General features: G+C 37.5%; 1 protein-coding gene across 3 annotated transcripts in view; it reads left to right on the top strand.

Moving 5' to 3' along the window:
* The window catches only part of LOC121429430, an 81735-nt gene that overhangs the window by 54003 nt on the left and 14061 nt on the right, over nucleotides 1-13671 (top strand). For all 3 annotated transcript variants that reach the window (XM_041626415.1, XM_041626417.1, XM_041626418.1), the window contains 2 exons: nucleotides 1160-1240; nucleotides 11855-12177. In XM_041626415.1, the coding sequence (XP_041482349.1) occupies nucleotides 1160-1240; nucleotides 11855-12177 (404 nt within the window). The remainder of the gene's footprint in view (nucleotides 1-1159; nucleotides 1241-11854; nucleotides 12178-13671) is intronic.

Genomic DNA, 13671 nt, shown 5'->3' with positions numbered 1-13671 from the left:
GAGATTAGATGATGAGGATCCCAAGGTTCTTTATTTATCAAAATCTTACCCTGTATCTACTTCACAATTCATTTTAATTCGATTACTCATTAATCTATCCACATGTACATGTAAGCTATGAAGCCTGATTGTTGTTGATATCACTGGTCTGATGTGAAAGACTAATATTGAATTGGCGCTAACTCATGCAAACCAGTTGGTAATCCAGTAAAGCTGTACCATCAATCATACTCATGTTCATAAAACATCTTGAACCTAACTGTTCTTTCTTTATTATTAAGATGTCTTTCTTTTTTTTTCTTTTTTCATCTCCATCTCTCTCCTCCTTTTTTCCCTCTTTTTTTCTTTTTCATTTTGTACTGTTAGTTTGTTGCTAGAGTAAACTTGAACTTTGGTCAAGAAATATTCAAGGGAATGTATTATGTAATGCCCAGTGGTGATTTTTTTTTTACCTGATAAAGGATGAGTGATTGGAAGCAAGTGACCAGTGCACTGATGGTTTAAGGTCCTCACCAAGGGACCCGGTAATGATCAATGCCTTTATACCTAAGGGCAATAGCGCACCAAGTGGGAATCGAATGCGGATCACCAGATAGCAAGATCACCACTTTGACTGACTCGGCTATCAATCCTCCTTGGGAGCATTTCATGACATGTCAAATGTTTTCTCAGACAGTTTATTACCATAAGATTTGTGATAAGCCAATCAAAATCATTGAAAATTCTCAGACATAAAATTTTGATGAAACACTCATGGGGGCCCCGTCTTACAAAGAGTTGCAATTGATCCGATCAATCACAACTATGGATGGCCAGCAATGTCAACATCTATTATGCATGTTTGATCAAAATATTTTCCAACTATAATGTATTTTCATGCATTCAATGTTTTCTTGAAAATTCACTGTACTTCTCTTTGTTTACAAAGAACATTGTGCAAATATCCCAAAGAAAAAATTATGACACTGATGGATTTCCATAGAGTTATGATTGATCGGATCCATTTCAACTCTTTGTAAGACCGGACTCTGATGTGTTAGTATGATTGCAACCATTTGTGGTAGGACTATGGTGTAAGTTAAGAGTTTTAAATGTTAAGAAGAAAACATTGACCTAGTTTTCCAGACAATTTATATTTTATTTTATTCTCTCTTTACAGTCACAGATTGGAGGTAGAATTCGAAGACAACAAGTGTGTCAGGAGAAACAGACTACAGAGATATGAGTCAAGGATAATCACGTAAGTCACTATATTTCTCTCTCTGATAAAGAACCTGGAAATATATTCTAAACATTGTAGATCAGAAATTAGTTTAATAAAAATTTGTCAAAATTTGAATAAGATAAGGATATTTTCTTCTAACCTATGAAGGTTTCCATGGCGTAGAAGAAGAGTAGTGGTTTCACGATGCACCATGTATTCTTTCTTGGGCATATGTCGGTCCTGAAAAGGACCACCCAAAGTTGATGTTTTAAGAAAAGTGTTCTTGTCGTCTACAGGAGTTTCTCTATCTGACATTTTCTTATTCTATCAAACCTGTTAGCAGTTGCCTGTCTATAGTACAAACATGTATATAGTGGCTAATGAATAAGTCTCCAAGTTGAAAGGAATATGTTTTATAGAACCTGCCTATAGATAAAGGCCACCTGTCTCCAGTGGCCACTTTTTTCTGTTTCCCATGAGAAGTGGTAATAGACAAGTATGACTGTAGGAGTTGAAATTGTAATCATGATTTTTGAAATATTTTTAAAGGACAAGTCCAACCCAATAAAAAGTTGATTTGAATAAAAAAGAGAAAAATCCAACGAGCATAACACTGAAAATTTCATCAAAATTAGATAAAGTTATGACATAAGTTTCACTTAATTTCACCAAACAGTTATATCCACATCGTGTTCGGTATGCAAATGACGGGACTGATGACATCGCTCACTCATTATTTTTATTTTATTACATGAAATATGAAATAATCTAATTTTTGCCTCATTGCCGAGTTGTGCATATAACTGTTTTGTGAAAATAAGCCAAACTTTTAAAAGTCTTTACTTTCTTAGTTTACATCCGATTTTGATGAAATTTTCAGCGATATGCTCGATTAAATTTTCTCTGTTAACTCAAATCAACATTTTCTAGGGGTGGATTTGACCTAAAACATGTCATAACAATATATTGTGATCTGTTTCTAATCTGAGAAATTAATAGTAAAATGGAACAAAACTCATGGGGAGATGACAAACAGGTCAAGAAGAAGGGACAAATTTCAGAAAGGCAAATAAAACAGATTCTGAAAGACAAATAGAATTACAAGAGGAGTGGGATAGATTTGCAAATCTCAATTTAGCAATGCAAGCCTGTTAGTCTAGATTACCTTCTTGTTAACACCGTTCTGTCTTCAGTTTGAGGTAGTTGTTACAAGGTGTTTCAATCAGTTTATTGGAAAGTCAACCTCTTTATATCCAATTTGTTTTTCTCAAACACCGTGATGGGATCTAGGCCAGTCGACATGTTTCTTTCAAGAGAGAAGATTTTACTGTTGTTGAGGTGTTAAGTGAATGTGGGTTAGCATCATGATAATCATGTTAGTAATAAAAACCGGGAATAGCCTAGTATTGAAGTCATAAGTACACTTACTGTCCATGTGCGATGCCATTTTTTAATAAAAGGGTATTTTATTACACATCAGGCAGTAAACAAGATGCCACTACCACACTGCCGAGATTGGATCCACTATTTCATGAATGGAGGGACACACAAAATTTGTTGATCCTTTCACAACATTCTGATGGAAAGGGGGTTCTCACTCACAAAAAGGTATTGTCTTAAACAATAATAAGCAATAAAAGGTGGGGCCCTCTTCATAGGGGGATTATTATCTACAATCCAAGAAAGAGGACCAGGATGGAATTTGGTACCCCCCTCCTGAAAACTGACAAGGTGCAATAGTTTGATTAGGTAATAATCTTAAGAGGGTAGGGAAACAAGTTGATGTATAAGTTCCATATATACAATCATCCTTATAACCAGGGATTTATACATCAGTTCTAGGTAGACTAATAAAAGCAATCTGCATTTTTTGGAGTCATAGAAAATAATCATTTCACTTTATAAACCAACTGAAGCTTCAGTCTCCTTTTTGAACATTATTGAATATAGATTTTATTAATATTCTGATGTTTACCTCTACATAACAATATACAAACAGCATAGTGACTTTTGATAGGTAAAGATAAACATTCATTGCTCTCAATTGAGAAAAAAACTGAGCTGTTTGCTCCAGAAAATTCGGTTATTTTACTTTTTGGTGAGAGCGGGTTAAGGTTTTCTGGTGTGTAATTGTGCGTTCCTAAATTACCGTCTCAATTTAGCCACCTTAAAAGAGGTCCTCTTCAGCAGACTTGACCTGCTTTCAGAAAGAAGGGGAGAGAGCGAGAGGGGGGGGGGCAGCTGGACAGAGGGAGAGAAAAAGAGAGACAAGGACAGAGTCTAAGGCTTAGGCTGACTTTAAAAAAAAAGAGAATGAGAGAAGGGGATGAGCGTTAGAATTGCTGAACTATTGTTGCTTGCTTTCAGCATTAGATGTGAAACTCTTTCGGGGTAACATCAAAGTACACAAAGAAGATGAACTGAAACTTTTCTGATTGAGCAACTTTGGGCATGATGGGAGTTTTACATATTTCATCGTCCCTATGAAGAAAAAAAATCAGGGGGTGGGCAAGAAAGTTTCATAAAAGAAGATGATTTGAAAGAGAGGGGTCAAGGATTGAGAGAAGAATAAAATACTTGTGTAGCCAAAATACGAATTTATAGAATTAAACAAAAGGACTGAAATGTTGCAAAGCCATGACAGTATGGATAGGTAACGAGAGAAACAGGGGGGTGGGAAGAGAGACTCAAAGTCAGAAAGAAGGGCACAGAGAGAACAAGGCAGAGAAAGAGAGAGAGGAAGTGGTGAGTTGGGTTAGATATTTGGGAGGGACAAAGATGTCTAAAAAGAAAGAACAAAAGTACCTGGAGTGACCAAATATTCAAATTGCTTTATTCTCTTGGTAAAACCTTTACATAAAAAAACAAATATAATACAAAGTGAAAATACATGTATTACAAATTGGTGTACAAGATCTAAAAATTGCATTATGGTTCAGAATCATACTGACGGGTAGCAGCCAAAAAGGAAAAAAAATCCTAATATTTAGGCTGACCCATTATTAAATGAAAACGTGACATAGAAATGCAATAATGACAGGGATGTAGCAAAAACATTTCCATAAAACAAACAAAATAACTTAAATATTTGGAAAGAGTGAGACCTCGATTTAAGGAGGATAGATCGCAGGAGAGAAGATAATGTGGAGCATGATGGAGCTTAATTCAAACAAAATAAAGAAAATGGAAAAATGGGGAGATGACAGAAAATGAGAGATTTGGTGAAAAATGGAGGGAGAGAATAGAGTTGAGGGAGATCGTGAGTGACAGTTAAACCAAAACTTAAATCATAAAAAAGAAAAGCGTTCACAACATGTAGAGTCCTCAAATTAAAATCTTTGAAATCTGGTTCTTGTTTCATTTGTGGGCAAGAAAAGACAGAGAGGATAGGTGGGGTGGAGAAAAAGAGGTCTTTCCATCTTGTATTAATGAAGAGTTTGATAGGTATTCAATGTGTGAGTATCATGTCCAGTCTGTATTATTTCCCATGGGACACCTGTCTATCAGTCTACCCCGGTAGCTGTTCACACACTAACCAATCGATATCAAAGGACCCATTCACATCCAAAACATAATCATTCACTCTGCCATGCTTCATCATGTGTACATATTTGCGAACTTTTTGGAATTTATTTATTTATCCGTTAATTATTTATATATCATTCATTTATATATTTATATTTATCTATTTTATTTGTTTAATTTTTCTCTTTATTTATTTTTTTGGGGGGGGAGGACTTTTAGGCACCACTATTGGAGTATTTTTGGGGGGTTGTTGGATAAATTGCCTACTACTACATGTACATATGAAATACATATCCAGATTTTATTGTAAGGAGTCCCATATCAAGATGTTGATATAAGTATTATTTCTGCCAAACTTCTACTATTTGATTCTCACAATGATCGTTTGGTACAAGGTCAGTGAATGCTGGCAGGAAGTCCAGAACTTTTGAGGGATGGTGACAGGTACTCTTTGGCCATATGCACTGTACCTTCTGCAGAAGAATCCTATAGAGACATACCCTATTACATGAATTACAAGCTTGTAGGGTTGGCAGACAGGTGTACACCAAGCTACGGATCAGGGAAGAAAAACCTTTTTGTTGATCCAGTGCAGCCTTTCTTTCCTGTTTATTGGTGATATCCTCAAGGCCAAGGGGAGCATTCCATCAAACAGTGATTTTCATTGATTGTTATGAGCTACAGATCTCCTTGAAGAAACAGAATGGTTCAAGTTCAACAGAGTTGTCTTTATCCCCTTATGAGGGAGGGGTACTCTTTCATGTCATTTTGCCGCAAGTGACAGGGAAGAGGAGACTGAAAAGGAAAGTAGCCTGGTATCAAATGTTTTTCTTGTGTCTGAAACAACAAGGCTTCTGCAGGATTTTGCATCATGGTTTGGCAAACCATGAAATGTTTTGAAGATTCACTGTTTATGTCCCTGTTGAGATCAAATTTCATGGTAATATTTCAGTGTATTACAAATAATGCAAGGTTCATTTTTACAAAAACTGTTGCTACATGTATTGCATCTCCTACATCTAGTTCTTCATGAGGTTTCAACATCGATTGTAATGAGCCAATCACTAGAAATTTTACAACTTCTCCTCTCTTATTGGATCATGTAGTGGGGAATTTTGCCTTTTTTCTCTTTATTTCACTCTGTCTTTCTCTCTTGCATTTTGCCCCGAGGCAGACATTTGATTTGAGCATAGGGGTGCATTCGCAAGGAGGGCCCCATTAAAAGGGGGCACGAAAATACAGTTCCTGCATTCGTTATGAAAGTGAAAGGAGCCCATAGGGTACATGAGGTATTTGTCAGCAAAAGATCTCTCCCTCTCTAACCCTCTCTCTATGTCTCTGTCTTTCTGTCTCTTTCTCTTTCTATCTCTCTCTTCATCTCTTTCTCTCCCATACTCACCTTTTTGCAAAGACAGGTAGAGTGAATCACTACTTCTTACCTTTCACAACCCTCGCCCTTCTTGCAGGTGATTTGCATCAGATGCGTCGAGCGTCGGCACTTCTCAACGAGGTACTTTCTGGGTGCACACATTACCAGAAAAATCTTCCATTCCCATCCTCTTGTTCATAGATTTCTTCCCTTTATTTATTTTTTTTTTGGGGGGGGGTTGCATGGTAATTTTGCATCTTGAAATGCTTCACTGTTAAATGGTATACTATAGAATTGTAATTCTATTGTTTTGTTGGGCTATCCTGAGAGTTCTGTTGAATCTACACTACTCAAAAAAAGTTAAGGACCACTTTTTAAAACGTATATATTTTTTTATACAAGGTGTTTTATTTCTGGAAATACCTCAGTACAACTGTCCTGAATGTCCTTAAACACACTGTAATCAATTTCACGCATGGGTGGTTTCAGTTGTTGCACACTGTCGCTCTCATCACTGCACATCCTGAAAAGTGGGTTCACAGGGGTATCAACTATCGACATGAAGAGGAAAAAACGAATGTCTGAGTGTCTTTCAGGCAGCCTAGTATCGCGTATGACCTCCTCCTGCAGCAATAACGGCTTCACAGCGCTGTCTCATGGAGCTAATGAGGTGATTAATGTCTCTGACGACCAGTGCATCCCATGCAGCCTCCAGAGCCACACCCAGCTGCTGCAGTCCAAGTGGATGGGCTTCGAGCTGCTGGATACTTCTCCCCATCATGTCCCAGACGTGCTCTGTCGGGTTCAAGTCCGGGAACCTCGCTGGCCATTCCATACGCTCAATTCCATGGCCCTCAAGGAACTCGGTCACCACCCTAGCTCGGTGGGGACGGGCATTGTCATCCATCAAAATGAAGTTTTCACCCACATTTTCAGCAAATGGCACCACAATAGGTTCGAGGACTTCATCCCTGTACCTCATTGCTCTCCCTGGGACCACGTAGAGACGAGTACGGTTGTCATAGGTGATGCCTCCCCCATAACGGTCATGTTCTGCAATACAGGGGTCAGCAAATCTCTCTCCTGGTCGCCTCCAGACTCTCAAACGTCCATTGTTGTGGTCAAGGGAAAATCTGCTCTCATCTGTGAACAGAACTCTACGCCATTGCTGTCTGGTCCATCTGACATGCTGCCGAGCCCAGTTGAGATGAATTCTTCTGTGAGCAGGGGTGAGTAGGACACACTGAGCTGGCCGTCTGGCATTCAAATTTGCTCTGTGAAGTCGGTTACGGATTGTTTGAGTGTAAACAATCACTCCAGTTGCTGCAGTGAAGTCATTATTGAGGCGGCGTGCACTGTGAAAGCGGTTGCGGAGACTGAGATTCGTCAAGTAGCGATCATCTCTAGGGGTTGTTGAAACTGGTCGGCCACTACGGGGTCTCTCAGAGTATAGCCCTGTCTCTCGGTGTCTTTCACTTGCTCTGCTAATGACACTGCGTGACACGCCCATCACTCTGGCTACTCTTCGCTGACTGAGGCCAGCTTCGAGCATCCCTAGGGCTCTGGCTACATCTGTTTCACTTAGGTGGTGTCTTGGCATTGCTGTTGTAGGCAATTTGTTGATTCTAAAGACAGTAATTGCTTTGGAAGCCACTTTTATACGGGCCCACTGCAATGATGTGAGAAACATCGTGAAAGAACTGCATGTTTGAAATTGATTTCATTGTGTTTGAGGATATTCAGGACACCTGTATCCTGGCATTACTGTTGTCAGCAATTTGTTGATTGTAAAGACTAAAGACAGAAAATGCTTTTGAATCCACTTTTGTACCACTTCACAATGGGCCCGCTTTTCAGGATATGCAATGATGTGAGAGACATCATGCAACAACTGAAACCAATGCCCGTCCCCACCGAGCTAGGGTGGTGACCGAGTTCCTTGAGGGCCATGGAATTGAGCGTATGGAATGGCCAGCGAGGTTCCCGGACTTGAACCCGACAGAGCACGTCTGGGACATGATGGGGAGAAGTATCCAGCAGCTCGAAGACCATCCACTTGGACTGCAGCAGCTGGGTGTGGCTCTGGAGGCTGCATGGGATGCACTGGTCGTCAGAGACATTAATCACCTCATTAGCTCCATGAGACAGCGCTGTGAAGCCGTTATTGCTGCAGGAGGAGGTCATACGCGATACTAGGCTGCCTGAAAGACACTCAGACATTCATTTTTTCCTCTTCATGTCGATAGTTGATACCCCTGTGAACCCACTTTTCAGGATGTGCAGTGATGAGAGCGACAGTGTGCAACAACTGAAACCACCCATGCGTGAAATTGATTACAGCGTGTCTAAGGACATTCAGGACAGTTGTACTGAGGTATTTCCAGAAATAAAACACCTTGTATAAAAAAATATATACATTTTAAAAAGTGGTCCTTAACTTTTTTTGAGTAGTGTATATAGTCTATATACTTCTCATGTTCTGTGGTAGTATACTCAAATTAAATATATTCATATGAGAGATATACTGATGGGTGGTTTGGGATTACACTTTCTTCCAATTTCAGGTAAAATTGAACAATGTTGTTATATATGCATGTTAATGCTACCTATTCTCTGTGCCATACATTCCCTCAATATCACCCCTAATATGGACCTCACTGAGCCTTCAGGTGGGACATACTAGTAGAATAATGAATAGTATCCCAGGAGAGCTGCGGTAAGAATCGGCAAGCTCCAACTCAAGTAACCACTCGTTCTAGGAGAATTCCTCCTTCTATTGGGCGGTTATTTCTCTGCAGATAGGTCGTTGGTTCCTTTTCTTGGAAGCTTTGATATTTGCATAGTCCAAACAAGTCGTGCAATTGGCAAAAAAAAGAAGAAATGTCTGGTTTAGCAGTGTCTTACAATGCTCAGGTTTGTTAAGTTTCGTGAAAACCGAAAGTTTGCCTCAACCAGTTGTTTGCAAATTTGGGCAAGTTTTAAAAATCGTGGGAAAAATTTGTGAAAATTTCAGTTTCAGTTTTTAGATATTGATCAGGTTAATGATGTATTACTACTGAAAGAAAAGTTATGACACAATTTTGGCAAATTTTTGAAAGGACTCCAAATGAGTAATGATTGTCTTGATATTCCTGATTCAATTAACATCTCAAAAGCCTTGGCTATTATGATTTGTCCTATAAGTCAAGGTGTGTACTTTACCATTAAGCATTTGTATGAGAGCATACTGTTGCATTGATCATAAGCACAAGATGTTAAAGGACAAGTCCACCCCAACAAAAAGTTGATTTGAAAAAAAAGAGAAAAATCCAACAAGCATAACACTGAAAATTTCATCAAAATCGGATGTAAAATAAGAAAGTTATGACATTTTAGAATTTCGCTTAATTTTACAAAACAGTGATATGCACATCCTGGCTGGTATGCAAATGAGGAGAGTATGACATCATCCACTCACTATTTCTTTTGTATTTTATTATGTGAAATATTCTTAATTTTCTCCTCATTGTCAAGTGATACAACGATTAATTCCTCCCTGAACCAGTGGAATTAGCATTGTTTAATACTATATGGTTTAGTCAAGTTGGTCCTTATTGTCAAATCTATAAAAAAATGAAATATTGTATAATTCAAACAATAAAAAACCAAAGAAATAGTGAGTGATGGACATCATCGACTGACTCACCTAGTTATGCATATCACTGTTTTGAGAAAAATAAGCGAAACTTTAAAATGTCATAACTTTCTTATTTTACATCCGATTTTGATGAAATTTTCAGCACTATGTTAGTTTGATTTGTCTCTGCTTATTCAAGTCAGCATTTTCCTGGGATGGACTTGACCTTTAAGTTTTGGAGCCCCCCCCCCCCCCTCCTTCCTGTGTGTGTTTTAGATAGTTGCTGTTGGTTGCTATCAATCTAAACTTGAGATGATTTTAAATACTTTAAGACCTTTGATTTCACGGTCATCAGTTTTAATGATTGCAGCTTTGTATAAGACCTAATAATAATTAGGATGACAAAGATGATAATGATGATGATGATGATGGTGATGATGATGATGATGACGACGATGATGGTGATGATGATGACGATGATGATGGTGATGATGACGATGATGACAATGATGTCGATGATGATGTTGGTGATGGTGATGATGATGACGATGAATTGATGATGATGATGATGACGATGATGATGGTGATGATGATGGTGACAATGATGATAATGATGATGATGATAATGATGATGATGATGATGATGATAATGAGGAGGATGATGATGATGAGAATGATGATGATGATGATGATGATGATGATGATGATGGTGATGATAATGAGGATGATGAGGATGATGATGATGATGGTGATGATGATAAAGCACAGTTCTTTTAGAGTTCTTATCACATTATTACATATCATCTCTATGCTACCCATGAGTTTGATGGGAATGCACATCCATTTGACACGGTTTAAATGCCGAGTTTCATGAGGCTTTAGCCCGGTGTTTAGACACCACCATCACGGGACATTTGGTAATGAAGGCAGGCAGTATAATGATACTGGCTCTTAATTTACGAGCCATCAAAGGTCCATGGATGCATAGATCTTGAAAGAAAGTACTAACAATCTGACATTAATGGTGCGTGACCACTACTCTTCTTGGAAACCCAATATGATGACTTCCTCAAGAGTGGGAGTTGGATGTTTAAAGACCGTAGTATACCACGGTTACTTTGGATAGCATCAGCTTGGATCCTGAACTGTTTGAAGAGTCCACATTTCCTTACCCATAATACATCATTTTGTTCATGCACAGTCTTAAAGGGCATAAAAACCAGCAGCTTTCATAGCACCATCTCAAGTCCTCAACTATTCATATCTGGCCAGATTCATAACCCACAATGCAACGTTCTGATTTATAGTATAGTCTTGTAATATAGACCCACTTGATTGCTAACACACTAATGCACTACTCAATGCAATGAGTATGTTATCAAGAAGCAGAACGTGTACCTTTCCTCTCAACAATTTTACTTTTTCTACACAAATAAACTTATAGGCTCATTTATTCTCTGTATTAACCGTCATTACAATAGGTTTATTTTAAGAATAGCCAATAAAAAAAATCAGTCAAAGAAAGGCAACATCCAGTTCACTCCCACTTTAAAGTAAAGTGATGACATATATTTGCCCACCTTAAACTTTGCAGCACTCATCCATAATATTCTGCCAAGAAACATAATCATCACCGAATGCCACCATAGTAAAATTCAGTTTTTCTTCTTGATTTTGATACCTTGTGTGATGGAAATAAATTTCATGCATTGATGAGCAAGAATAGTTTTTGTCATTATTTATAACGCAACAATCTTTTCCAAGAAAGTGATGACTCATTACTATATCTATTGTATTCATATTACATGTATTTTTGTCTTCACTTAATCTTTAACTTCAAGTGGATGAAGATTCACTTATGAGTTTCTGTGCAAATCATTTCATCATTTCCAATAGGCCTCAATTTTCATCTTCCATGTGTGAATTTTTCTTTGAAAATTTGGTTTAGAAGCAAAGAAGAGATTCTTGGTGCTAAATTTGTTATCAAATCTTATTTGATGATTGTGATGTGTAAATGTACATAGGATATGATCTTGTGAAATGTGTAAGAATTTATTCAGCATGCAGCATGACAATAGACCCTGAAGAATATATCAAATGCAACATTATTTTAACAATACTTTCTCTTTTAATTGACTAGGATCCAACGTGCTTGGAGGAACTATAAACGCAGGAAAGAACATACAAGGAGAGGCACATCAAAAGCAACTTCCTCTGGAAGTGATGATGATGATGACGACAATGACGATGATGATATAGACAACGTTCACAATGAGGATGTAAATAATGGAGACAATAATATAGATGACAATGATGATGATGAATTTTTATCAAACGACGTAAACGGTAACCAGCTGTCGGGTGAAAGTGATATACATTCTTCACAAATTGACCAACAGAGGGAGACAAACCAAAGCGTGGAGGGAGAGGGAGATAATCAACATCAGGATTCAACGTCTTCAGGTATGATGTCCTTGAATAGACAAATCTCATGCAATTAAATCCAAGCAAAAAATTGAGAAGTATCTACCTTTTAACGAAACTCATTTAACAAGTCATGACTTGCTTTCTATGAAATTAGTAGTAAGATTGTGGGTGTGTCATTTGATAGCAGAAACAGTCGCATTCAGACGCAACTCAGGAAATGAAATTGTTTTGTTATCAATCAGAATCATTGTTGTTATTTTTATTATTCATTATCATTATTTATACACTACGCTTACCATGTAATTTTGTACTTTAGCCGAAGTGGGTCAATGGAGGCTCGTATATTCCTGCGAGGGGTGTACAAGGTCAAACAATCATTTAAATATTGAGGTGCCTGTATTTTTATAACAGATTTGAAAAGAAACTTGAAAACTATTTGATACCTAACAGGAAGCCAATGTAATGAGTAAGGAGTGGTTTGGAAGAGTGAAATCTTGTTACTTGATAAATTAGGCGAGCAGCCAGGAAGTCGTTCTTTTTTTTTACGTTTAATCGCAACTCTGTTTGTAACCCCAGATCACTTGTGCAAATTCAATTGAAAATGAGTTCATAGATTTTTTTTTTCTTTTATTATAAGGTGCATGCAAGTTTGATATCATCTTTAAAAAAAAGTATTTTCAACAATATATTGCTTCATTTTGCTCAAAACCTCATAAAATAAAGCCTTGTATTTTTCCAAATATTGGTTGAGAACTTATTTAAGTTAATTAAGTTTATTAAGAAATTATAATTTCTTCTCTATTATGTACACACCCACCTATGTTCCTTCGTTCGATTTTGGACATTGAAAACTGATTTGAAAAATCATCTTTCTGCTCCATACCTCACAATACCCTGCCCTACATGTATGTTTGTATTTTCATCAAAATATCACTCCATTCTGCTTCAAAATTCACATTTTGAAGTATTATGTTTGTGTTTTGCCTCCTGACAAAACCCAGTCTCCACTTTGTCTAGCTATATCATAATATCATCACAGTATCAAATATTGCTGACACCACGATCAGCACTGGATTCTTATAAACAAATAACATTTCTAGATTGATTTCCCCGGAAGTCACCCCATCACTTGCCAATAGATCACCCCGGGCCTTGGTACAGAAAAAACAAAGCCGATTTATCGTGCTTGCGCTGTCCCTCGCCGGATGACAGTCATGATCACAAACTTGAAATTGAAATTGATTTTTTTTTTGCCGGATTAATCAACTTTCGTTGGAAGAGGATGAAATTAATTTGAGGAGAGTATGGTTTACTTTGCTTTGCTGATGATGTATGACATGGACTGATTATGTAGGCTCAGTGATTTATGGAATATGTGACTCAGTTTTCATGCTCATGAAATTACATGCATGTTTTCTAATTATTGCTTTGATTGTGTTACATGTACATGTATCTAACAATGTTGCTTGCAAAAGGGTATGAATATTTATTAACTCTACATGTAACTCCTTGGCCCTGTCTTACAAAGAG

This window comes from Lytechinus variegatus, chromosome 16 (assembly GCF_018143015.1).
Source record: "Lytechinus variegatus isolate NC3 chromosome 16, Lvar_3.0, whole genome shotgun sequence".
NCBI classification, from domain to species: domain Eukaryota; kingdom Metazoa; phylum Echinodermata; class Echinoidea; order Temnopleuroida; family Toxopneustidae; genus Lytechinus; species Lytechinus variegatus.
This window is presented reverse-complemented; position numbering and strand designations above follow the sequence as displayed.